Source organism: Fusarium musae, chromosome 3 (genome assembly GCF_019915245.1).
Source record: "Fusarium musae strain F31 chromosome 3, whole genome shotgun sequence".
Classification (NCBI taxonomy): Eukaryota; Fungi; Ascomycota; class Sordariomycetes; order Hypocreales; family Nectriaceae; genus Fusarium; species Fusarium musae.
The window spans coordinates 2158301-2184707 of record NC_058389.1 but is presented as its reverse complement, the minus strand read 5'-3'; the positions used below and the strand labels follow the sequence as shown (position 1 = coordinate 2184707).

The 26407-nt window shown below is 50.1% G+C and overlaps 5 protein-coding genes across 5 annotated transcripts; 4 read left to right on the top strand and 1 right to left on the bottom strand.

The window, feature by feature from the left end:
* Positions 1 to 465: 465 nt before the first annotated feature.
* Positions 466 to 2697, bottom strand: J7337_004137 (uncharacterized protein; the record flags this gene model as incomplete). The annotated part of the gene is made up of 2 exons (XM_044821838.1): positions 466 to 572; positions 630 to 2697. The coding sequence occupies 2 exons, from the start codon at positions 2695 to 2697 to the stop codon at positions 466 to 468; spliced, it is 2175 nt and encodes a 724-aa protein (XP_044683171.1).
* A 439-nt stretch (positions 2698 to 3136) lies between these two features.
* J7337_004136 (uncharacterized protein) lies at positions 3137 to 4738 on the top strand (the record flags this gene model as incomplete). The annotated part of the gene is made up of 10 exons (XM_044821837.1): positions 3137 to 3261; positions 3318 to 3330; positions 3418 to 3444; positions 3509 to 3574; positions 3604 to 3703; positions 3757 to 3840; positions 3896 to 4014; positions 4067 to 4130; positions 4185 to 4329; positions 4387 to 4738. The coding sequence occupies 10 exons, from the start codon at positions 3137 to 3139 to the stop codon at positions 4736 to 4738; spliced, it is 1095 nt and encodes a 364-aa protein (XP_044683170.1).
* A 2584-nt stretch (positions 4739 to 7322) lies between these two features.
* J7337_004135 (uncharacterized protein) lies at positions 7323 to 17536 on the top strand (the record flags this gene model as incomplete). Its single annotated transcript, XM_044821836.1, has 3 exons — positions 7323 to 7357; positions 7921 to 7970; positions 8106 to 17536. The coding sequence occupies 3 exons, from the start codon at positions 7323 to 7325 to the stop codon at positions 17534 to 17536; spliced, it is 9516 nt and encodes a 3171-aa protein (XP_044683169.1).
* A 2201-nt stretch (positions 17537 to 19737) lies between these two features.
* On the top strand, positions 19738 to 22523 carry COT3 (Elongation factor 2; the record flags this gene model as incomplete). The annotated part of the gene is made up of 3 exons (XM_044821835.1): positions 19738 to 19745; positions 19941 to 22449; positions 22506 to 22523. 3 exons carry the CDS (start codon positions 19738 to 19740, stop codon positions 22521 to 22523), a joined length of 2535 nt encoding a protein of 844 aa, XP_044683168.1.
* Positions 22524 to 23378: 855 nt separating this feature from the next.
* On the top strand, positions 23379 to 25686 carry J7337_004133 (uncharacterized protein; the record flags this gene model as incomplete). The annotated part of the gene is made up of 5 exons (XM_044821834.1): positions 23379 to 23443; positions 23519 to 23637; positions 23705 to 24250; positions 24307 to 25304; positions 25360 to 25686. 5 exons carry the CDS (start codon positions 23379 to 23381, stop codon positions 25684 to 25686), a joined length of 2055 nt encoding a protein of 684 aa, XP_044683167.1.
* Between the last annotated feature and the right edge of the window lie 721 nt (positions 25687 to 26407).

Here is a 26407-nt window from a genome sequence, read left to right as displayed (position 1 = left end):
GACGGCCATGGACTCTACGGGTTAGAGTACGCTCGGTGAAGAGGTCTGTGTAGTTCAAAATACGTAGTACTGGAGCATAAGCGAAGTGAATCATGGACAAGTTTCTTCACTTTTGCAAACCCGTCCCATCGCTGAAAATATCATCAAAGAACCTCCGAGGTATATTGTTTCTTGGTGTTTTTTTTCTATACCGTGAACGCCGTAGTTGAACCACTACCCCTGGTTCTATTTTGTTTTTGTTGACTTTTCCTGCTCCCTCTCATATCGTTGGGCCAAAGGCACCGTGCCTAGTCATACATCGGTGTAGTATATATCGTGTGGTATCAAAATTCATATTCTTTTCCGTCCAGTCATTAGCCATTAAACGATTCAAATCAAAACCGTCTTCCCCGTGCATGATTTATGTCAATATACTCCGTTCGCAACGTTTGCAAGTGTCATGAGCATCGGCCTGTGAAGAATCGTTCAAGGAGTATTCGTAATGAGAAGGTGAGAGCAGAGAATCATCTCGAGAGACCGAGAGTCTGCTGGGGAGAAGGGAGAGCCATCTTGGCGGGCAAGGATTGTGTCATCTGTTACAGTGTTAGCCGGTTATTACAGTGGGATTAGAATGGATGGATGGCACTCACAGTCCAAATCGATGCTTTGGAAGTAAGTTCCTATGACAGGGTCTTGTTCCGAGGTGAGCAACTTGCCCGTCTCACTGCGAAGTGTTTGTGGCAGGGCTTTGCGGATCGCCAGAAGCATCTTCAGCAGCCCTGCTAAATTACCGCCCTGCTGTGTGAAGACACTCGGGTCTCGTTCTAGGGGCCACCCAGGGCGTAGATGATCTTGCTCCCAAGCCTTGAATGCCCAAGTCGATTTCTCAAGACAGTTGAGGAAGATGATAGCCGTCAGATACATCTTGAAGTTCACCTTGACCTTGCTGTCCTGAAGTACGCGATGCATTCCGCTGAGCAGTGCCTTTGAAGTGTTGTTGGCCTTTCTCTCAGCTGCCGCGTTCAGTTGCATGCAAAGGGTCGTGTAGATATCAGCATCGTTCTCGCTTTTGGCTTCTTGGATGCGCCTGGGATCTTCATTCTTATCGGCTGGTCTTTCGATAACGTTCCACTGCCTCTCGCGATCGATGCTCTCCACCAAACCCCATAGCTCCAAGGACTTTCGAAGTAGATCATCCTCTGACTCTTGCAATTGCTGAAGAGCAAGACTCAGAGTGACACGCATGAACTTGGAGGGCTCTCGATCGATAAAAAGCTGAAAGACATCGCGCATATAGGCCTCAACCTTGCCAGGAACATCTTCCTTGTCCTGATCGATCATAATAACCTGGAAGAATGAATCCTTGCTGCCTCTGGATTCTGCTAGCGACTCACTAGGCTCTAGCAGTGCAACTAAAGCTTCGAGGAGTATGACCTTGCCAGTTTCAGGAAAGTGCGAAACCTCTATCATGGTACCATCATGGGTCATATTCAGCTGGTTCTTCAAGAGGTTGATGCGGTTTTGGGACAGGACAACCTGGACACCCGCCGAGTACAAATCGAGCTGCTCCTGGAGCCTCGTTCGCACACAACCAGTCCTCCACACCCTTGGTGCGAGAACCTTCCTGCACGTGTCACATGGCGTTCCTTTGCCGCAATTCTTTCGAAGGATTCTGCACCTAATGCATGCACCTATTTTCCGAACTTCCTGCACCTCCTTTCGCCGCGCAGCAGTAAAGCGGGATCGCGCGTGTCGAGGCCTCCCATTAAGTTGACCATCGCTGGTGTCCATCCGAACACCACCCCTGCTCATCTGGATAGGTGTCGGTGGATGTTCGTGAAGTAAAGGAACAGGAGAGGCAGTCGCCAAGTATGTCATTTCGCCCCATGGCTGCGAAATTCCACTGTCGGGAGCTGTTACAGCACTGGGAGAGGCTTCTATCGGGGTCGGAATGTCCATAGACGGCGGTGTAGTCGAGGTACTAGTCTCATGAACGAGCTGGGGGTCAAGAAGCGACGGGTTTAGCCTGGCTGTAGCAGCAACGGCGACCGATATGTTCGAGACGTCTGGGGAAGCAACGCTATTAGGAAGCAATGCTTGAAGTCGTTCCTCGGGTGATAACTCGGTTCCTGGGAGTGGTTGCTGAATCGCACCTAACACATTTGTTGTGAGAAGCGCGCCTTGCAAGTCAGGCTCCAAGGGGCCATTACCTCTGTTGCCCTGCTGCGACCGGTTCTCGTAGCTCACAGGAGGGTTATCTAGAGTGAACTGCTCATGAAGCTCGAAGCGATCTGGAACATGCTGGGCGTTGGTGGGTTCGGCGGGGTCAACCACGCCTGCCTGTACGCTCTGAGCACGATTGTTCTCGTTTAAATCAACCTGTCGTGAGGCTTCGGCGAGTGTCTCGAGGGCGCTCCACCCTTGAGGGAGGTTCGGGACATCTACTGGCTGTCCGTTCGGTTGCGCTTCAGGAGGTGGTCGATCGACAGATGCTCGTGCATTGGTGATACCATGAAGTTCGAGGCATGCTCGCATACGATCCGACTCGGAGATGGCGGGACACTTCTTGGTGATGTGCGTTGTCAAGCTATCGATTCTTCCCTTTGGAAAGTTCTCACCGCATTGTTTACACGTATGTGGATATCGGTTACTGTTGTCGTTGAGCTTGGGTCCACGGACGAAGTACTCGAGAATGAGGGGATTGGGCTTGCGGCCCATTGCGCGCTCTGGGGAGTCGTTGCAAGCGCGTCGCCCGCAACCTCAACCGTCAAGGCGTCTGATACGCCGTTTCCACCAGAGGCCAGTGCCGTAAGTCCAAGAGGCTTCAGAATGGCTGCAGGATTGATAACGTAGGGCTGGGATTTGATGATAGAATTGTGCCGTTGCTGCGATTCTGCCTTGACAGACCGACAAATTTCTCACACCGCCTGTAGACGCGGATTTGTGGTTTGTCCGGTCAAGTCAAGAGCTTGTCTGATTGGTAGAAACCCTCCGAAGCCCCTAGGTGTCACATTCTTAGTCATTCTCCATCTGAGACCGCGGGGCATCGAAGGGGGAAAAAAAATCGAACCCCGCGATTCAGCTATCATCTATTATCAGGTGTTGTTGTCTACAGATATACCAGGTTTTCAATTGCTACTGAGAAAATACTCTCAAAATGAGGAACATTCAGCGTCTCGAATTGCCGGCTGCGGCTGACATGCATGTCCATTTACGTCAGGGCGATATGATGGACTTGGTTGTTCCCACGGTTCGCCAAGGAGGAGTCGATACGGTATTCGTGTACAGACTCTGGACTATAACAAGATTGGATATTAAAAGCTAATATAATATAACAGTATGCCTAATCTCGTATGTCGTGTCTTGTAGTGATACTGTTCCAAACCCATGATTGCCCAATGGTTTGTATGCATGACCGCTGACCCATACCTTGAATAGTTGCCTCCTCTTACTGCCGTCGAGCAGGTACGTATTCATAACACGGCCTTAGTAGATTATGGAAGATCGGGCCTGACTGTGATGCCTGTAGGTTCTCGAGTACAAGGCCAAGCTCACGGCCATCACCCAAGATGTCAACTTCCTCATGTCACTCTATGTGAGTTTCAACCCACCCTATACTACTAGTCCCTCCCTAAGTCGTATGAGCTTCACCCTTCAGTCACTCCTGAAGTGATAGCCAAAGCTGCCGAGGCTGGTGTAACCGGTGTTAAGTTATACCCTCAAGGTGCGTGATCCTGTCCAGTCATGAAACTGCAACCACTTACATCGTCCGTATAGGTGTAACCACCAACTCTGAGAGTGGTGTGTCGGATATTACAGCCTTCTATGACACTTTTGCCGCAATGGAAAAGCACGGGATTGGTAAGAACTCTAAGAAATCCTGTCATAGGCCGAACTGACCGTTGTTCTGTGCTAGTCCTGAACATACACGGAGAAGTCCTCGAGTCTCTTGCGCCGGCCGACACAACCCTCGAGGAGGCTTTCCTCCCAACCCTAAAACAGCTCCATGACCGGTTCCCTCAGCTACGCATCGTGGTACGCCTGCCATACTCACGATCAGGATGGTGATTGTTAACCCCTGTTCCAGCTTGAGCACTGCACCACCTCCGCTGCTGTGGAGGCTGTCAAGGCCTGTGGCCCAACTGTAGGCGGTATGATGTCAAGTAACCGATGCTAATGATGCTCAACCCTGACCATTTTCATAGCTACCATCACCGCTCACCACCTTTACCTCACTTCTCACGAGGCCTGTTGCGATCCTTTCGCCTTCTGCAAACCTATTCCTAAGAAACCAACCGACAGAGATGCCCTGATCAAGGCTCTTGTCAGTGGCAACTCCAAGTTCTTTTTGTAAGTCTCGGGCTCGAGTTGAAGCTAAGTTCTTGTTTGGTACTAATTCTCCGATAGCGGTAGCGACAGCGCTCCCCACCCCCTTCAGTCCAAGACATCTGCTGAGCAGGGTAAGGCACCTGCTGGCGTTTTCACTCAGCCCTACGTCGTGCAACTTGTCCTCCTTGGTCTCGAGGAAGCCATCGACCGTGGCGTCATATCGGAAGCTGATGTGACACAAGAGATACTCGAAAACTTCCTCAGTCGTAACGGACGTTGCTTTTACAAGCTACCCGAGACCTCTGGTAAGAAGATTATCCTAGAGCGTAAGGGTGACAAGATCCCCACTAGCATCAAGAGTGCGGACAGCAAGACTGAAGTTGGTATCTCGCGACATGGGGCTGAAGTATTCAGTTTGACGTGGGCTTGAGACATGGCTAACGATTCAAAACGGGGTGAGGTGTAACGTTACGTAGAACTATGGATCAAGGTGCCAAAAAGCAAAGTGTGTTGTTATTCAAACAACGTTTCATGTTTCGCCAGTAAAGATGCAATGCCGTGCTACCAGTAGAGCAGATATGAAAGCAACGTATACTGACAGCCATAACTCCATGCTATGCTCTCAAGTTTCATATAACCCAGGCGGACATACGGGGTATTTGATATAAAAAGCAGCCCTTTATCTAGATTCTTCATCCCTACCCCAAACGTTGCGGAATTCGTCCTGGTCTATTCCATAACCGGATTGGTAATTAGACGCTGCATGGGTTTCTTGCTGATTTCGATCGTCGCTCCAGGCCCTAGATTCTTCATTTTTGGGACTTTCGTGTCCATCCTGCCCACCAACTTGGGCGGTTTCTGCAGGAGCAGGAGGGCCCTTGTTCAGGCCCAGTTCGCCTGGGTCTGGTTCGGCATGCTTGACAACTTTCCTTGGTTTCTTTTTCTTCTTGATCGGAACAACAGCTTCAGGTTGAGGCTCCAGCTGGGGTTGAGAATCACGCCCATATTCTCGACTCCTTTGCTTCCCTTTGATTGTTGCGGGAGGATACTCTGTTGCCGGCGACCTCACGGATGGGCTAACATAAGCGGAGGACCTTGTACCAAAGCTGCCAGGAGAACGGTATCGTTCTCTCAGCGGTTCACTGGCGGTAATGACTGGATACTGTCTCATATTAGCGGCATAATTGCGTGGTGACCAATCACGCTTACATTCCAATCGCCATATTCCAATTGGCGTGCTTGCTCGTACAGGCGATCCTCGTCAGCATCTATCTCTGGTTCCTCAAAGGTACCGTGTATGTTTTCGTTGATCTGATCGGGTCTGTTGTCACTTGATTCCCCATTCCCGCGGAGAAGAGGCGTTGTTGAATTTACCTCCCCAGGCTTTGGAAGCCAGTATTTCCCCTTTCCACCACGCTCGTATCGCATACCTTCTTTGAGTCTTGCAAGACGAGACTTGGAGTCTTCGTGGGCCATGACCTTGTCACCAGAATCGAAGATTCTGTAGCCGTATGTATCTCCCCGGAAAGTCAATTTCGAATCTTCAATAAGATCTCTCACTCCAAAGGCATCTTTGAAAGCATGGCGTAAGGGCATGCGCGCGGATAGAATGCTGTTATCAGCAAAGTCGTGCCATGAGAAAGCGTACCAGTGGGCAACAGCAAAGATAGGCATCTCCACGCAAATAAGAGCGTCCTGGATAGCCGCTGCCAAGTTGTCGGAGGTGTAACCCTCAACATTATCAGGGATAGCACCCAAGAAAACTAGAATTGACAAGAAAAAGCCCTGCCAGTAAGAAGCAAATATGATGAGCTTAATACACAGGAACTTGGGCACAGGCCTGAACGGCTTCAAGTCATGATTCATGCAGACCCAGAAGAGACCAAGCGCATATAAACTGACAGTGACACTGATGTTGTAAATGATACCACTCCAAAGGTATCCCGAGCTCAGACCAATATAGCCCTCTTGATATGTGCCAGTCGCTTTCATGATAATAGCAGATAGAGCAAGAATAGGCTTGAGCCAGGCATACTGAAGAATGCCGCGCTTGATGGACAAAAACGTGTGGGGATCCGAGATGTCAACCTTGGGAAGAACGTGGTTGAGGGGCCAGAGGTGGTGTACTGGAGCTCGACCATGTGTCATAATGATGAGCGATCGCTCACCACCAAGGTAATTGATGAGGAGCTGAAAGAAGGTATATATTGTGAAGGCTTCGTAGATATCGCGGACCGGATCAAGAAACGCAGCGGCTTTCAAAGAGACCATGCTTGTCCATGATGCTATCGAGTATATAGGAACCATGAGAAGGATTCTAACGACGTATCTTTGTAGTAAGGGTTTACGGTAGTTTTTAGCCTGTAACATGATCGAGCTGGAGGCTCAGGTTAGCTACAGGTATCATCACGGGTGACGCGACGAGGCCATACATAACAGAGAGTATTGTCGCAACCACAGAAGCGATGCCCGCGACCACGGTTGTGGCATAGGTGAGCTTCTGGCCAGTACCGCCATCCGCCATGATCCCAGCGTATCCTTCCATTTCTGCCCGAATTTTGTAGTACGGCAGGTCTGATATGAGAAAGGGCAATGGCTGAATTGTCCTAACGCATGACGGCCAGTTTTCGAAAAGTATTTCGGTGAGCTATAGATGTCGCTGACAATACGTAACAAGAGACCAAGTATGAGAATGTGTCGACGATACCTGAATCCCGTCAATGACCACGCTTTCAAGCTTTCGTAGGAGCTGTGTGTTGGTTGGCCATGTAGTCACAGTTAACGCTTGAATGTTGGGGCAGATGATGTATTTGCTGCCTTGAGTGTGGTACGTAACAGTGTCTGAGGAATGATAGCTCCGGGGGGCGGCTTATCGTTCATGCGCCCGCATGCCTGCCCTATATTGAAGATCCATATTGAGACTAGCCGACCAAGCTTCGTAATTAGCAGAAATAGTCTATTTGCTCTAGTGACTGAGGAGTTTGCCAAATTAGTAGTTAATAAAGCTGTTCAAAATGAAGGAGAATGATCGCCCCCTCACTCTAGGTTAGTGCCATCAACTGAACGTGGTGACATGCAGCCAGCCTCATACTGAGCCGCCATACTTATAAGATGGAAGCTTGTATGCCCACTGATGCAGTTGCGGGACGGGATGAAGTGGACGCTAAACACTTTGGGGAGCCGGACGCTAGAATCTCCAGCTCGGCCACTGAAGCCAAGCGATGTCCAGTGGCTCCACTACCCTGCATCCGCTGAGTGACAGGGGCAGAGGCCTACCTTACTTCAACAACCGTGCTCCGTCGTCGCGAATTGGTTTCTTTCATTGTGAGCTGACAGCCCATAGGTTTTGACCGACTCCAACATCCCCCAGCTACCTAGCCAGACTTGCTATGTATGGCTGACTCCCGTCACTTACAGACTTTTGCGCAAACACCGCAGCTCTGTAACCACAAATTAATAAAACCTAATAGTATAATGCGACTCATCTCCTGATCCTTTAGTGGAGCCCCGTGAGCTCCTTCGAGTATATTCAACATGAACATCACCATGCCTGGCCTCAACAATGCAATTGTTGTAGCCAGGGCCGCTGAAGGAAATCCCCAGTTTAACTAGTATGCTCCCAAGCACCGAAGAACACGTTAAACTTCTGCTCACGTACCATAGTAAATTCCTAATTTTTATGGCCTTGTGCTGTTTCCTGGCGATCTTCTTTGTCCTATACTTCAATCGACTCTTCGCGTCGATCGTATCCTACGCCCTCCGAGCTTATACATGGCACCACTATCGAGTCTACATAGATGTCAAGGCTATACAGATATCCCTTCTTGGTGGCCGAGTCTTCTTTACAGGTTTGCGATACCATGGCGAGAACGAGACGTTTATGATCCAGCATGGCTACATAACATGGCGATACTGGCTACGACGAGTTCGAGACGCGGACATCATCGATACTCGACGATCGAAGCTCTCCTCCGGCGATGCTATGCCTACAAGCGATGTCAAGAACCCGGAGCTTCCTTGTCGTATCCAGGTGGATCTGGCTGGATTGGAATGGTTTGTGTATAATCGTAGCCCAGCCTATGATGGTATACTTGCAGGTCTTACCCAGACCTATGACCCGGAAGCTCGTTCAAGCGGGGTATCAGAGAAGGACGAGACTACTACACGATCGCGAAGCAACAGGAAGGAGGGCGGGTCTGTGGCTGGCAACGAAAAAGAGATGGATGTGAAGCAGGAGTTGAGCGAACGAGCCAAGAGCATGTTCCGACGTACGACCACGGGCTTTGGAAGCGGCGAGGATGATGAACTGACCAGAGATGATGAACCCGAGCTTCCTTTTATGCTTCGACTGTTCCCTGTGCATGTTCGGTGCCAGAAAGCGGCCGCGGTCATAGGCAATGAAAACACGAAAGCCATCCTTATCGCCAAAGCGGATTCGCTGGACGTGGAAGTAGATGCTTCGGAAACAACTACACCTGATCCATATCGACAAACCTTCAAAGTTCAATTTCAACATCCAGTTATCGAAATCAAGGAGAACGAGGACTTCAAAGAGGATCAGGTCACTCGGGCGACCCGAGACCGCGACAATACCCAGACTCAGGAGGCATTATCTAAGCGATCTTTCTTCCGCCACCATCGCCGAAAAGCCGTTAATTCTCTGCGGAATTTAGTTCCGTACTGGCGGCGGTCTGTGGAATCTTTCTCAACAGACTCACGGACTGCCATGGCTACCGCTACTTCACAAGTGCCCGGGGCAAATCAATGGCAAGGGCTGACCCGTTATCTCGATGACCGCGATCGAGATGATAGAGCTCGTTGGGCATCCGTAGAGTACGCAGCTGTGACGACGATTCTCGACAGTCCTGAGGCTGTATTGACAGTATTCTGGGATGCTGTTGGTAAGGTACCTGATCAGAGTCGCTATGGGGGCGTAAAGACCTTCCCTTTCAGCATCAACGGAGACGTGCCCCCTGCTTGGGGTATGAACTTTTCGATTAAAGGAGGCACAATGAACTATGGCCCCTGGGCAGATCGCCAGAGAGCAGACTTGCAGCGGTTCTTTTTCCCATCATTATGTAAAGACGCCATGCCCGCAAAACCGCTAAAACCAGGGGATTGGAGAGTTGCTACAACGTTCCAACTCTACATAGAAATGGACGACGCTGTCACGCTGCGAGTTCCCATTAGAGAAGAGTCCAAGAATTGGCGCTGGCGTGGCAAAGAACCGCCCATGCGACATGCCAAACCTCCAACCAAACGAAAGCAGAGGAACCGGACCAAGAAGAACAGCAAAACAGACGCAACGGAAATTCGGCCTGCAGGTTGGTTGGAAGTGAAGCTCCCCGCGAATTCCTCAGTCAAGTTCAACATGGATATGCTGGCTAGTCCAACAGGCTATACCACAAAACTCGATGTTGACTTGCCGAGTTCTGAGCTATGGAGCAGTGTAAACCATGATCTCTTGTGGCGATCTGGTGCTCAAATAATATCCTGTGACCTTTCAAACCCCTTAGCCTGGAATTCGCTCAGGAACTGGCACTTTAACATAACCAGCTCGAAGATGGAACTTTTCATGCTGAGAGACCATATCTTCCTACTTACAGATCTGGTTGATGACTGGACAGCTGGCCCGCCTGCTGACTATCTTGTTTTTGTGCCCTTCAAATATCATCTCAATCTAACCTTGAACTCACTGCAGCTCTATCTCAACGTCAACGAAGCCAACATCATCGACAAAGCAACGGTCATTGAAGATAACACTTATCTTATCCTTTCGAGCCCTTGCTTGACTGCCGAGTCTTGCATCCCAGCCGACTCCTTCCGGCCAAGCAAGAATGCCATTCCCTTTGATGTCCATGCTGATGAGTTGGACATGGCGCTTCAAGTCCCTCAATGGAACACACAGGCCGCGTTCCTTTCTTCGAAGCAACTGGGCCATATTGAAGGCCTTGCGGTGGATGGAAGTTACAACTACAATGCCACGACATCATCAGCAAACACGGACACCCTTATTCTCAATGTACGCGGCCAGTCACCATATGTGTACTTGTATGGGTTTTTGATCCGATACGTCATACTCTTGAAAGATAACTACTTTGGAGAATTTGTTCATTTCAGAACGCTAGACGAATACCAGAATCAGCTTCAGATGAAGAAAAAGAACCCTGACGCGGAAGCTGTAACACAACCTCCTCCCAAAAAGTCCAACGACATGGATGTCATTCTAGGTGTCAGGATCGAGGACCTCAAGGTGATGCTACCAACGAACCTCTATTCTGCTGACCGCTATGTAGAGGGCGAGCTGGCTAGCGTCTCTGTCGATTTGCGCTTCACCAATTATTTCATGGAAGTCGAAGTAGAGGTTAGTCCTGTTAGTCTTGCGCTGGGATGTAGCGAAGGCGCTCTGGACTCCCCTGGCATATCATCATCCAATACACAACTCTTCATTGATGGCGTTCGACTGTTCGGACACAAGCTCTTTGGACTGCCGCCGTCGGAACCAGCATACGTCTGCAACTGGGATGTCAATGTCGGCGGGATTACCGGAGAGTGTACATCTGAATTCCTGGTTGCAGTAGCGAAGGGTGGCAAGTCTCTTGCCTTTTGCTTCGATGATGTGGAGAACGCCCTTGTGCCATACTCATCACTTGTCTTCTATGATATAACATTTGCTCGAGCTGCCGTGGAGTCCATTCAAGTTTGGTTGCATGTCGATGAAGCTGCTTTCTTAGTGTCAACTGATGCTATCGATGTATGCTTCAACGATTGGGCTAGATCTCATTATTCTAAGCGTGCAGATATTATTGTACCAAACATTCAGATCTCATGTCTCAATGCGGAGTCAGCGGGAAGACAAAAATCTAGATACCACCATCCCGTGGAAACAGATGCCCACTTCCGAACGACCATTCGCCTTGCCGTCATTGGACGCAAATTCAAATTCAGCGAAGAAAGAAGAACTCAGCAGGAGTTGGTTCAGAGAGAGGACCAGCGTACACATCGAGCTGAGTTTCTCCTCTTGTCGGACTACCTGGACGAATTCGTCCCGGAGGCGATTGACCCTCCAGCTCAATGTGCACCTCCCCCTCCTCATCCAGCTGTGTCCCTCGAGGGTGAGAGAGACGATGTTTCGCGGAGGACTATAGCCTCACGGCATTCCCGAGGTTTGACTCATAAGTCCTCATTCCTCTCTCTCGCCGAATCTAGCAATGGAAGCGTTGTGCTTGCACATGGCCAGCATAGAACTCGGTCCAGATCTAAACAGGGTGATTTTCTGGCGGTCAGGTCTTCGTCAACAAACAACCAACGATCCTTGAGAGCTAGAGGCTCGTTTGGCTCACATCGCTCAGCTAACGACCATGTCGCAAAAGACGATGTTGCACACTCTTCAGTCGCCTTCTCAAGCCAATATGTTTCGCCTCAATTTCCGTTGCATGGTCTGAGACCAAGCACGCATGAATTGCCTTTCCAAAGTATTGAAGAAGGCGACGACGACGGATTTGACGCGATGAGCATAGGATTGGATGACATCGATCCCAACGGTCTGGGTGAAGATCACCCATATGTCAGTATGATTGTCGAATTTCCATCTGGCATGTCAGCTTTCGTTAATCCATCGGCCTTGCGTTATGCTGCATCACTCCTCGATGCTCTGCAGCCAAACGAACCAGAGACCTTATTAGATACCTTTCAAGTTGATGCCATGACTAAGATCTTTGATCGGCAGAAGGAACGAGAAACAAAAGGCCAGATCAAGGATCTTATGGTTCGGATACCGAACGCTTCATTTCGGCTTCTCAGCTCGACAACAGAGGATTCCCCCAGCTATTCACAGGAGGAGCAAGATCAATACGACCTCTCAATCTCTAAGGTTGCTTTAATTACGCGATTGACCAAATCCTGGGAAGATCCCTTCAGGGATGAGACGCGGCGCTCTAGAACGTCGCTCCAACTGCGCTTGGGATCCGCAGAGGTGTCGGCATCTGAACGTAGCCCATCCTTCCGGGAACCCCAGCCTGCAGTCATGGCACAAATCGAGGATGTAGTTGTGTCCATAGGCGAAAAAGATGTTCGCTTCATCGACGCAGATATTGGGTCAGTGGTTGGAAGTACTGCCTCGGGCAAGATCGAATACCTAGCATCTCTCATTCATCGCACTTCACTTATTGCTTCCGATATTGGACATATTTTCTCGGAAACGATGACAAAACACGAAAACCGGCACAAGCTTTTCACGTATCTGCTTCTTGACCAGGGCAAGTCAACCAACGATCCCTCTTTTCTTGTTCGACCTTCTGCGGTACTGCGATCTGCAGATGATCATCTTCGTACGTCTGACTCCTGGAAACTCGCAATGCGACTTCGTCAGATCTGGACTACCATGGACTCTCATTGCAAATCTCAAATAATTCAGAAATGCTTCCACGCCACTCCCGACATTCCAGAAGACGCTGCAAATTATGTGCTGAATGTGTTGGAGAAATGGCGTGGCTGGGACATGCAAAATTTGCCAAGTGCTATTATCCTTACCAATATTTTTGGACAACTCAGGGAGGCAGACATGGTCCAAGGTGACCGACTTCCTCTTCTCGGTGCTTGTAGGCTTGCTGAGCTTCAGCTCGTACTCGATCCTGGGCCAAAGCAGAACAAGATCGGTTTCATTGATCTGGCTGCGAGAATTGACCAGCAAATGCACGAAGCTGCAGTTGCCGGCGAAGCCCCTGGAGCTCCCTTCACAACTTTGAACATATCATGCGCCGAAGCAGGCATCAACTTGAACTGGGAACTTTGTGAATTAGCTGAAGAAGTGGTACAACTATACAGCAAGAGCCAAGGTCAAGCCCAGCCAACACCAATTATGCCGAAACCCAAGCGCCCAGCCAAACCCGATCCTGTTGCTTGGCCTCCTATCCATGTAGTGGTGGAGGTGACAAAAGGCGCAATCGAATTAGAGACTATTAATCTCAAGGCCAGGACGTTGAGCCATGGATTAAAAATGTCTTTGCTCCATCAGTCCAGCCCCAATGCCTCTAGTGCCATGAGCCTGATGCTCAATTGCAATGCCATCACTTCATCAATTCATAGCAACTCACATTCCCTGGCCATGATGCAGCTGAAGAATCCAAGCATCTTTGTGTCCCATGAACTTCAAAATACCGACAACACATCAAGCCATACAATCAAAGCCAGCGCTGGAAGTCGAAACTTGATAGTTGCAGTCAAGGAGGACCCCATTGGACTTATGGAGGTACTTGATCGTCTTTTAGGAGATGAAATACAGACAGTGTATGGCCTGAAAAACCAGCTTGCCAGCTTATCGAAGCCTAAGCCAAGGGACGCACAGAAGAAGATCGCGGATCGCCTTTCAAGCGTCAAGTTCAATCTTGCCATGTTCTTGGATGAGTACAGCATTACCATTCCCTTTCTCCAGTCTCTCACCTATAAGATCACGGGAACTGTAGCACGAGCGGCAGCGGCAGCAAATTTTGGAAAAGAGATTATTTTCGACTTTGATATCAAGGAGAACTATCATGAGATGCAGATCAATGTCAGAAACAAACCTCGCAGTATTTCACTCCTCCAGATTCCCCCAACGAATGGTCGTATCACGAGCCATATGGGCCAGACAGAGCATCAAATCAATGTCCTCTCATCTCTGGAGATAGTTCATCTGGACGCCTCTGCTGTTTACAGCCTTCTGACAGCCCTGAATAGACCTCAAATATCGAGTGCTGTCCAAGAATTACAACAGCAAACCAAGATTATCCAGGATCGCATTGCCGAGATCTTTGGCTCCGATGAGAGCGAGGTTCCTAAAACGGTACCCGAGTCTGTCGAACCAGGGCATCATAGCCTTAGGATCGTATATAATGTCCACCTGACTCTGGCTGGTCTTCAGGTTTTTGCCAAGACCTCCCTAAAGTCAGAGGTTGAACCAATGGCTCAAGTACTGTTTTCGTTAAACAGAGCCCATTTGCATGCCTCAAATCGGCATGAAGTATACGGCCCTATTCTCAAATATCCAGAGATCCATCTTAATTTGAGTCACATCGGCCTTGACATCCGTAGAGGCCCCGAAGACTCCATGAGGTCTTGTGGAAATCTAGGCGTTGGTGTAGAAGTTTCCGCTAGCTCAACGCTGAGCGACGATGGCAAAGAGGACTGGGCGTTTAATTTCACCAGTGATGATTTCGAATGCAACCTGGCCTCGGAAACCATTTCAACTGTCGTCGACGTCCTCGGTTACATGGGTGAGAAGATCAAGGATCTTGATACTTCCCGGGAATTGGATTACCTGAGAAAGCTGAGACAGTCAAAGCCCAAGATCACTATTACTGGAGACGATGAGCCAGAAGAGGTCGATATCATCGACTCAGTTCTTGCATCGGTGCAATACCAGTTCGAACTCAGGAACATTCGTGTCCGGTGGAGTGTCGCGGATAATGTTGATGACGAGTCAAGTTCCAAGGAGGATCTTGTCTTGTCAGTCAAACTCTTCGAATTCGGTACGAGAACCAGGCGATCAGCACGTCTCTCGATTGAGAACTTCCAGATCCAGATGGTGCCCCTGGGCCAGGACCTGACAATTCGATCACTTCACTCAGCATTGCTACCTGTAGTGACCTTTAACATCGCCTACATGTCGACTTCGTCTGCACGACGCATGGCGTTCCAGGCTGTTGGCGAATCCCTCGATCTTCGCCTGACATCCGCCTTCATTGTTCCAGCTGCCCACTTGGCCGAATCGATTTCGCTCTCGTTGAATAATGTCGCACAAGCGTCAACACAATGGAACACTACAGTCACAAATGAGAAGAAGCCAGACGAAACACCCAAGCGGCAGCCACAACGTAGCCTCTTCGGCAATAAGAGGTTAGAAAGCCTTCTCATTGACGCAGATTTCGCCGGTGCTGTCGTCTACATCGCCAGTAAAAGATCGTTGGACAATTCGGCCAAGACTCTGGGACGTCCTTCACCCGCAGGAAAATACGGCCAATTTAATACAGACGATTCTGGCAGTGGAACAGTCCTGCGCAGTCCTGGTTTAGCCTGGAAGATCGAGTACCGTGATGACGCTCAAGACGACCCGTCTCTGTACGGAGAGATCAAGGTTGACGCCTCGAGCAACATTCTGTACCCTTCGGTTGTGCCACTAGTTATGGACATGTTGTCAAGCGTGAAGCAGGTTGTCAAGGATGACGAGGAAACTGAACAACCCAGCGAACAAGCAGAGTCCACTCAGCCCCCTAGCAAGTCTGGAGACGCTGATAATATCATCACTGCGGACCCGAGTGCTGTTCTGGGTCGCCTCAAGCTCAACCTGGGCCTGAGAATTTGCAGACAAGAGTTTTCTCTGAGCTGTCAACCCATAGCTCGTGTTGCCGCTACAGCTTGCTTTGACAATATCTACTTTACAGTCAACACAGTCAGGTCTCTGGAGCAGGGAAATTTCTTTGCCATCTCAGGAGACTTTACGAAACTGCACGCTTCGGTGCAACATGTGTACTCACGCGAGTCAACCGCAAGTTTTGAGCTTGATTCCATTACATTATCGTTCATGAACAGTAAGCATGTAAGTGGAACCAGCGGAGTATCTGCCATCATCAATGTGAGTCCCATGGCTGTGTCCATCAACGCCAAACAAGCACAGGATTTCTTGCTGTTCCGTGAGATCTGGTATCCGAGCGAGTTACGCTCTGCTACTGCAGCACCTGTAGCCAAGATGAGCCCCGAGACATCCCAGAGTGGACACCTTGTGCAGCGATATCAGCAGGTCGCAGCAACCGCTGCTTTTCCCTGGACTGCAACCATTTCAATTGCAGCCTTAGACGTCACCATCGATCTTGGACAGGCCATTGGTAAATCCGCCTTTGCAATCAAGAAGTTCTGGGTATCGTCTAAGAAAACGTCTGATTGGGAACAAAACCTATGTCTCGGATTTGACAAGATTGGAGTTGACTGTACTGGACGCTTGAGCGGCTTTGTAGCTCTCCAGGATTTCCGCTTACGCACTTCTATTCAATGGCCAAAACGAGAAGAAGCTCTGAACGAGACGCCTATGATTCAAGCTTCTATAAGCTTCAACGCATTCCGAGTCAAAGCGGCCTTTGATTACCAAGCTTTCTTAGTTGCTGACATTACATCGCTCGAGTTCCTCATGTACAATGTCCGTGAGAGTCTGGATGGAAGTGGAGATAGATTGGTCGCGATTTTTGACGGTGACTCTGTTCAAATCTTTGGAACAACAACCTCGGCGGCTCAGGGCATTGCACTGTGGCAGGCCGTTCAGAAACTTGTCCAAGAAAGGAAAGAGAGCTTCCAGGGCTCGCTGAAGGAGATCGAGAAGTTTATGAAGAGGAGATCAATGTCGACATCTCGAAGCACGATCCATCAAGTCGAGCAAACACCGAAGTTGAAGGAGGAGGACACACTTTCAAAGTCACCTATATCTCTCGACACAGATGTTGTGGTGACACTCAAGGCACTAAACCTGGGCGTGTTTCCCAGCACGTTTTCAGATCACCAAGTGTTCAAGGTGGAGGCGCTCAATGCATATGCCCGCTTTGCTGCAAGCATGGAGCAAAGACGCATTCATAGTATCCTGAGGATGATGTTGGGCCAGCTTCGGATCGGCCTGGCTGGCGTTCGCAATGTTGAGGCCCCAAAGACTCTGAGCGAGATCTCCGTCGAAGATGTTGTTCAACGTGCAACGGGATCCAGAGGAGGAACCATCCTCAACGTCCCCCAAGTATCAGCAGTAATGGAGACATGGCAGAAGCCTAGGTCGAACGAGATTAGCTATATCTTCAAGAGTGCATTCGAAGGAAAAGTGGAAGTTGGCTGGAATTTCTCGCGTGTGAGCTACATCCGAGGGATGTTTGCAAACCATGCAAAGGCGCTCGAGCAAGTCTGGGGCAAGGAGATACCTCTGACCGCAGTCAAGATCAGAGGAGTGCCAGGAGCGGAAGAGACAGACGGAGAACAGCAAAAGATCACAGCAGAGATCGATGTACCAATGTCTAAGTACGACTATGTGGCACTGGAGCCCCCCATTATTGAGACGCCGCAGCTTCGGGATATGGGTGAGGCAACACCGCCCCTGGAATGGATTGGCCTACATCGCGATCGATTACCAAACTTGACACATCAGATTGTCATTGTGTCTCTTCTTGAGTTGGCCGGCGAGGTTGAGGACGCATACGCCCGCATCTTAGGCTCGTCGTGAGATCTGCCACGGTGATGGCAAAGGATGATACTTGAATTACTGGGCGGCGAGTGAGTCACTCGGTGATAGTAAGCAGCATGATGAGCAAGCGAGGCGTTACGGGAGGCATCAGACAATTGCAGAAAGGGATTCGGTTTGCCAAGTTCATGTTTGAGTTTGAATTAAACATAATCCATTTGGATACATTTAGATTTTGTAACGTTTGGATGTTTCATCATCTTAAGACGAATATTTGCGCATTTATCGGTTGAACATCATCAATAGTAATGGATACCTGAGGGCACAGGAAGGATAGAAAATTCGATGCATGCAAAAGAAAACGCGGGTTCAATGGCCAGCCTGATGCTAAGCACAATGTAGTAGCTGTATGTGTTGTCAACAATGTTGTCAACAATGCTGCGGAATTCTTGTCTCTGTAGATAAGGTAAAGAAGTCATTTGATATGTACTGATCCGATCCTCTCTTGGGACAATCCGGTAATATCAGATCTTCACTACAGCATCACCAGGTGATCCTACGGGTTCCGGCTGGTCTAGCCTTCTGGTCTGCAAAGGCGGGTCGTCTAACAGACTCACACCCGAGAGAGCTTGTGGAATCCTCCAATGAGAGCTTACCTGGAAGCTCTTACGAGGAATCAGACTTTCTTCGGTGGTCTGAGAATATGAGACCATGATTGACAAAGAAAGGTACAGCAAATCACCAACTGCGCATGTATCATCTCGGTGGAAACCCACCGAGAAAATACAAGGTCATAAGGGCTGTGGGTTGTACAGTACCTCCCAGTGGGCGAAGAGGGGTTTTCCTGCAAAGGTATGGACGGGATGAATTGTGTGGGAGGCGTAACGTTAGAGCTCTCTCTAGGTACCCTTCCTTGCCATCATCTCTTCAGCTCAAGCTACAGCCCACTTCGGATATTTGGAGCCTTTTGCGGCGATGAAAAGAACAAACGCCAAAAAAGAAGGGACCCTAAGTGATAAATCACAAAGTTGATGGCTCTAGTGACGAAAGTAATGTATCTGATGACTAGGTACCTATAAGCCACTGTAGAACTGACTTACAGTAGTAGTAACGTGCAGGGCATGCACGTCATAGAGAGTCTTTTGTATGTACAGTAACCGACTCGAGTAGAAGGGGACTCGGTTTCAACTTTCAAGCTGGGCCCACGGATAATCCCCCTCCATCAGGTTTTCTCACCCTTTGGTTAGCATGGGTGATTATACTGTATGCTTGAGCTTCTGCAATTTGGCAAGACACCCATGTATTCTCACAGTTGTCACAGTGTAGGTTCCCTAGAAATAAGAGCAACTCTATACGATGAATCCTTCGGTAAGACAATAAATATATATATAAAGGCAAATAAAACCCCTGCCATCATGAGTGAGCTCTTGAGGAAGAGGAGGGGCAAGCGCCAGGGTTTTCGGTGGTGACTAAGCGTATCCCATGGACAAAGAATCGTGCCAGGGTTGGTGCCCTCTACGATCAACCCAATTTCCCATCTTGTGCGGCCGTGACTGTGGCAATTGATCCATACCTTGCCTGGCAGCCGAGAGCTAGGCTGGGTAATTATCTCAAGCTCCCGTCAATGGACATGGATGGGAGGACATGATGCCCGCTCAGCAGACAGAATTTTAGCGGACTCATGGGCCTATCGTGACCAAGCCCAACCCCTCCACGAGGGCCTGGAGCGCCTGTTCCTTCAGCGGGTGGCAGAAAACAACTGTGTAGCGGGGTCCTCTTGAGCAGTTGCTGCCCCACCAAAAATGTGAAAAGCCCACTGTCCAAATTTTTTTCTTTCGTGCTTTAGTGGGGTTGCCCTCCGCTAAGTGGTGGGCTGGGTGGTCCAACCTTGCTGCCCGTAGGCTCCTCGCCGAATGAATCTTGAGGTGCCCAAACCTACCTTACCTTACTCCTCCCCGCTCAAAACTCTTCCCTTTCTTCCCTCCCTCTTTCTCCTCCTCCAAACCTTCTCTCGCCAAAAGGGACGCATAAAGAGTGACAGTGGTTCTCCTCCGGAACTGTCTCTCTTCCATCGTCACTTGAATCGTTGCCTTCTTTCTCTTTGACGGCAATCGCTTCTTGCTTCTTCCCTTTTTCTGCGGCTCAGATCGCGGGGTGAAAACTTCAACCCCGCTCTGTTCCCACATCAACAACTTCGACTTTTGACATACACATAGTCAGGTCATCCAGACAATACCGCCAAGATGGTTAAGTAAGTAGCATCAAATCTATCATCGTCTACCTGTCGCCGGCATCGCCTTTTCGTCGTCGGCCTCATCACTCTCTTCCTCCTGCGCCATCTTCCATGATGGCAATACCCCTCCAGTTGCACCATACCCCCGCTCGGACTTAAGCCGTCCGTCCTTCCACGACCATGAGCTAACCGCGATGCCTTCACTCACAACAGCTTCACGATCGACGAGATCCGGCAGCTTATGGACAAGCCTACCAATGTCCGTAACATGTCCGTTATTGCCCACGTCGACCACGGCAAGTCTACCCTGACCGACTCTCTTCTCGCCAAGGCCGGTATCATTTCCACCGCCAAGGCTGGTGATGCCCGAGCCACAGATACTCGCGCCGATGAACAGGAACGTGGTATCACCATCAAGTCTACTGCCATCTCCCTGTATGGTCAGCTTGGCGAGGATGACGACGTTGCCGACATTGTTGGCCAAAAGACCGACGGAAAGGACTTCTTGATCAACCTCATTGATTCTCCCGGTCACGTTGATTTCTCTTCTGAGGTTACCGCTGCTCTCCGTGTCACTGATGGTGCTCTTGTTGTCGTCGACACCGTCGAGGGTGTCTGTGTCCAGACCGAGACTGTCCTCCGACAGGCCCTCGGTGAGCGCATCAAGCCCGTCATCATCATCAACAAGGTCGACCGTGCTCTTCTCGAGCTTCAGGTCTCAAAGGAGGATCTGTACCAGTCCTTCTCCCGAACTATCGAGTCCGTCAACGTCATCATTTCTACCTACCTTGACAAGTCTATTGGTGACATCCAGGTCTACCCCGATAAGGGTACCGTTGCCTTCGGTTCCGGTCTGCACGGCTGGGCTTTCACCGTCCGACAGTTCGCTGTCCGATACGCCAAGAAGTTCGGTGTTGACAAGAACAAGATGATGGAGCGTCTCTGGGGCGACAACTACTTCAACCCCAAGACCAAGAAGTGGACCAAGAACGGCACCTATGAGGGTAAGCAGCTCGAGCGTGCCTTCAACCAGTTCATCCTCGACCCCATCTTCAAGATCTTCTCCGCTGTTATGAACTTCAAGAAGGAGGAGACCGCCACTCTCCTCGAGAAGCTCAACCTTAAGCTTCCCGCTGAGGACCGTGAGAAGGAGGGCAAGCAGCTCCTCAAGGCTGTCATGCGAACTTTCCTTCCCGCTGCCGACTCTCTCCTCGAGATGATGATTCTGCACCTTCCTTCTCCCGCCACTGCCCAGAAGTACCGTGCTGAGACTCTGTACGAGGGTCCCCCCGATGACGAGGCCGCCATTGGTATCCGTGACTGTGACCCCAAGGGTCCTCTTATGCTTTACGTCTCCAAGATGGTGCCCACCTCCGATAAGGGTCGATTCTACGCCTTCGGCCGTGTCTTCTCCGGTACCGTCCGATCCGGTCTTAAGGTCCGCATCCAGGGTCCCAACTACGTCCCTGGCAAGAAGGAGGATCTCTTCATCAAGGCTATCCAGCGTACTGTCCTGATGATGGGTGGCAAGGTCGAGCCTATTGACGACATGCCTGCCGGTAACATTGTCGGTCTGGTCGGTATCGATCAGTTCCTTCTCAAGTCTGGTACCCTCACCACCAGCGAGACCGCCCACAACCTCAAGGTCATGAAGTTCTCCGTCTCCCCTGTCGTCCAGCGTTCCGTCCAGGTCAAGAACGCTCAGGATCTCCCCAAGCTTGTTGAGGGTCTCAAGCGTCTCTCCAAGTCCGATCCTTGTGTGTTGACCATGACCTCCGAGTCTGGTGAGCACGTTGTCGCCGGTGCCGGTGAGCTCCATCTCGAGATTTGCCTCAAGGATCTTGAGGAGGATCACGCCGGTGTTCCCCTGATCATCTCCGACCCCGTCGTCCAGTACCGTGAGACCGTTACTGCCAAGTCCAGCATTACTGCTCTGTCCAAGTCTCCCAACAAGCACAACCGTCTGTACATGGTTGCTGAGCCTATCGAGGAGGAGCTCTCTCTTGCCATCGAGTCTGGCAAGGTCAGCGCCCGTGACGATTTCAAGGCCCGTGCCCGTGTCCTCGCTGACGACTTCGGCTGGGATGTCACCGACGCCCGAAAGATCTGGACCTTCGGTCCTGACGGCACTGGTGCTAACCTGTTGGTCGACCAGACCAAAGCCGTTCAGTACCTCAACGAAATCAAGGATTCCGTTGTCTCCGGTTTCCAGTGGGCCACCCGTGAGGGTCCCGTTGCTGAGGAGCCCATGCGATCTTGTCGCTTCAACATCCTCGATGTTACCCTCCACGCTGATGCCATTCACCGTGGTGGTGGTCAGATCATTCCTACTGCCCGCCGTGTCCTGTACGCCGCCTCTCTTCTCGCCGAGCCCGCTCTTCTCGAGCCCGTGTACCTTGTCGAGATTCAGGTCCCTGAGCAGGCCATGGGTGGTGTTTACGGTGTCCTTACCCGACGACGTGGTCACGTCTTCAGCGAGGAGCAGCGACCTGGTACTCCTCTGTTCAACATCAAGGCCTACCTCCCCATTCTCGAGTCTTTCGGCTTCAACGGAGATCTCCGACAGGCCACCTCCGGACAGGCTTTCCCCCAGTCCGTCTTCGACCACTGGCAGATCCTCCCCGGTGGCTCTCCCCTCGATTCCACCACCAAGGTCGGACAAATCGTCACCACCATGCGAAAGCGCAAGGGTGTCAAGGAGCTCGTTCCTGGTGTCGAGAACGTAAGTCTAATATCCGAGTCCGGTGACCTAGGAGATATGCTAACATGTCATGATAGTACTACGACAAGCTGTAAACGGCTTTTTTTTAATGCGCCGAACGAACCACGAAGCGTGCCGAGTTGGACACGCAAGATTAATCGGCTGGTAACGAAGATTTGGGACGCATGTCAAATTCCACGGAGGAGCTCCTTGATGATCTCAGGAGCGGCATGCTGAGCGGAAACCAAAAGAAAAGTCGAGTGGCTGGGTTGAAGCTGAATGTCAAGGAGAAGCTCAATTCGGCTTTTATGTAGTTATGTCGTATCTGATGAGTTGAAACACGTTAGATTGAAGTTCATATGAAGTCCTTTTCTTGTTGTGAAGTCAAGACCAAGGTATAAGTTGACTTGGATTAGTAGGAAACTGTAGAAGTTCAGCGGAGAAACCGGCGAATTACTTGCTATATATATACAGGATGATCAAAATCGACTTGAGATTTTGTTGATATACAAGATATGATGCATATGGTTTACTGTTGATAATCTTGAGCATAGGTCTCATTAAAAAGTGGAGCGAATCTAATGACATGGAGCTCTATTTTGACTCTGGACTGAATGCCTGTAACTATGTCATATCAGGGCTATCCAATTTTTGACGATTGATTGAAATATTCACATGAGCACGACCTTTCCTGGGACTTGTCTAGCGTATTATAAATCTTTCTTGTTCGATCTTATTGAGACTTATTATATATCAAATTGATACCCGTGATCTTACTGCCTGACCTGTCACGATACAACGAAAGGCCCCAACCGCCCATGACCCAAAAAAATCAGCCTCCAACCTCAGAACGTCAACCAAGCATACCTATTTACCTGACCTACCCTTGCTCTTTGTCTCGGGCGCATTCTGGCGGCTACTATTAACGGAGCGGTCGCGTTGTTTGTACAATGCTGTTCTCTGAAGAAGATGCGCCTCTACTCAAGGCGTGGATAGTAAAGCGCATCGAGGATACGTCCGTAGCCTCATTTTCCCCATGCGGTGCTGGAATGGCTCGCAGAATTGAAGACTCCGCTAACATATACAATAGCTCCGACGCCGACGCCGACGTCCTAGCCGAGTATGTTATCGCTCTTCTCAAGCACGATGGCAACGCAGACGCGGTACGAAAACTTTGCGAACAGGAGATTCCTGACTTCTTAAGCGAAGGTGCGCAGTGCTACTCTCATGTTTGGGACGATCGACCACAGAAACTGACAGCAAGTCCATTCCACAGACCCCAAAGCTTTCCTCGACGACGTCTTCCAAGCAATCGCGTACAGATCCTACCTCCCAGGGGCTCCTCCAGCTCCAAAGATCGGAGTTGAACCAGTACAGCAACCTTTGGCCGACGGCACGACGCCGAATGACTCAAGAAAGAGAGGTTTCTACGATCGCGAAGAATACGACCCGCAAGATGGATACGACAGTTTCAACCGTGATGGGCGTGTGCAGAAGCAACCCCGTCGAGGTGGACGTGGAGGCCGAGGCGACGACATGAGGGGAGGACGGCCTGGGGTACCCACGTATAATCTTCCTCCGCGACCCGACATGCCTTTTGATCCGAAAGTCATGGAGGCATTTCTGCAGATGGGTTCCATGGGGATGCCATACCCAGGCATGCCAAACTTCCAGCAACAAAGCTTTGGTGGTGGCCGGGGTCAACCCCGGAGAAGAGGTCGATGTCGTGATTTTGACACCAAGGGTTTCTGTTCGCGTGGGAGCACATGCCCATATGACCATGGCAACGAGTCGATATTCGTACCCCCAGGTACCGACGCCGGTAAGTTTGGTATCACTTGTTTGTTTTGTTTGCTCGTCTAATACAAGCTCGGGTAGAGTACGACCCAAGTGATCCGTTTGCCATGTTAGCAAACGCCCCAAATAGCATGAATCCTTGGACTTTCCCACCCGATGGAGGTCGAGGCGGTCGAGGAGGTCGTCGGAACCGTGGCGCTAAGAAGGGCGGTTCGCGAGCTCCTTTCTCCGCTGAAGGGCCTAACTATGACCGTACAAAGAGTACCATTGTGGTTGAAAATATCCCAGAAGAATCCTTCAGCGAGGAGCAAGTGCGGGAGTTCTTCTCGCAATTTGGCAATATCCAGGAGATCTCAATGCAGCCATACAAGCACCTCGCGATTGTCAAGTACGATAAATGGGGTTCGGCAAATGCAGCATATCAATCACCCGAAGTGATATTCGACAACAGGTTCGTCAAGGTGTTTTGGTACAAAGACAAGATCGACACACTACCAGTATCGGCTCCTTTACAAGGGGGCAATTGGTCGGGCGACCCAATGGCTGCAGAAGATGGCGAGGTCGAACCAGAAATAGACATGGAAGAGTTCCAGCGAAAGCAAGAAGTAGAACAAAAGAAGCACCAAGAGCGCGAGGCTCAGCGCGCCAAGATAGAGCAGGAGCGCCAGGAGGTAGTAAAGAAGCATCAAGAACTCCTCGCCCGCCACCGAGAGGAAAATGAGAAGCTACAAGCAAAACTCGCCAGTCAAAGAGGCGAGAATGGCGATGCCAATTCGTCAGGTACAAGTATGCTACGCGCGAAGCTTGCGGCCCTCGAACAAGAGGCAAAGATGCTCGGTCTAGATCCCGATGCCGGGGACGAATCAAACTCGCCATGGGCTCCCCGAGGTGGGTATCGGGGTCGAGGCAGCTTTCGCGCTCGTGGACGAGGAAGGGGAAGCTTCAGGGGCCGTGGAGGAGGAAACATGCACGCAGCTTATGCGCAATACTCGATCGACAACCGGCCCAAAAAGCTCGCCATCACAGGTGTTGACTTTACAGCGCCTGATAAGGATGAGAATCTACGCCATTTTCTCCTGGTACGTTTAACATTGCTCCTTTTTCCAGGTCTCATATCGCTGACATACTAAACAGAACCTCGGCGAGTTTGAGTCTGTCGATACAGCTCCTGAAACCACGCACGTCTCTTTCCAAGATCGCAAAACAGCAGAGAAGTTTTACTATAGTCTGAATGGTAAGGAACTGCCTGGTGTTGAGGGGCGTCTTGAGCTTGCGTGGGTGAATACACCTCTGCCGCCTGTCAAGACCCTTGGCAATGATGACGTGCCCAGGCATGGTGTAGAGGACGATGCTATGGCGGACTTCGATGAGCAGCCTAGACGGGAGAAGAGCGCAGAACCACAGCGAGAAGAAAGGGCGGTGAATATGGATTATGAAGTGGCCGAGGAAGATGCATGGTGATACCTAAGGAATTCAATTGCATAGCCCGTTTGACGATAGCATCCTTATTGTGTACAACACAATCCCAGATTTGGTCGAAGAAAGGATAAGGGTGGGCTTTGGACATTTCACTCAAGTCACTCAAAGGGGCGGTATGGGAGAGCGCAAAGTATCATCGTAGCCCAATATCGGGACTAGATATCAAATCAATTGTTGGTTCCGAGCCTCAGCAATATCTAGCTGTTGCTTGAGCCCACCATGATAGCCAAACTTTGCCTTTAATCTTTTCCATATCCCCATCATCACCCACTCTGTATAATTTCTTCCCGTTCGTTGGGAAAGAAGAAAAGTAAAGAACCATAGAAGGAAAGAAATCAAATTCAGTCATGCATTCGTCCATCCATAAGGCCTTGCTGGCGGGGTATCGTTGAGATATAGAACAAGCAAAGCAAGCCCCCAAAACATAAAGTCGTCTGCGCCCGCCGGGTGATTTTTCGTATCTTGCGCCTTTTTAAAATGCTGCCCCCGTATCCCTGGTAACTTTTTGTTGAAAAAGACACCTCGGTGATGCTATTATACCCAAACCCGAAAATCAAAAAAGAAATCAAAGGAAGAAAAAAAGCAGTGGTCGTTAAAGTTAGAGGAAGTGCACAGCAACGCCCCGATGATGCATACTTGCAATCACTCTGCAATCGAAACAGAGATTTACTTTGGTCAAGATGCTGGGCATCTTGGCAAACCA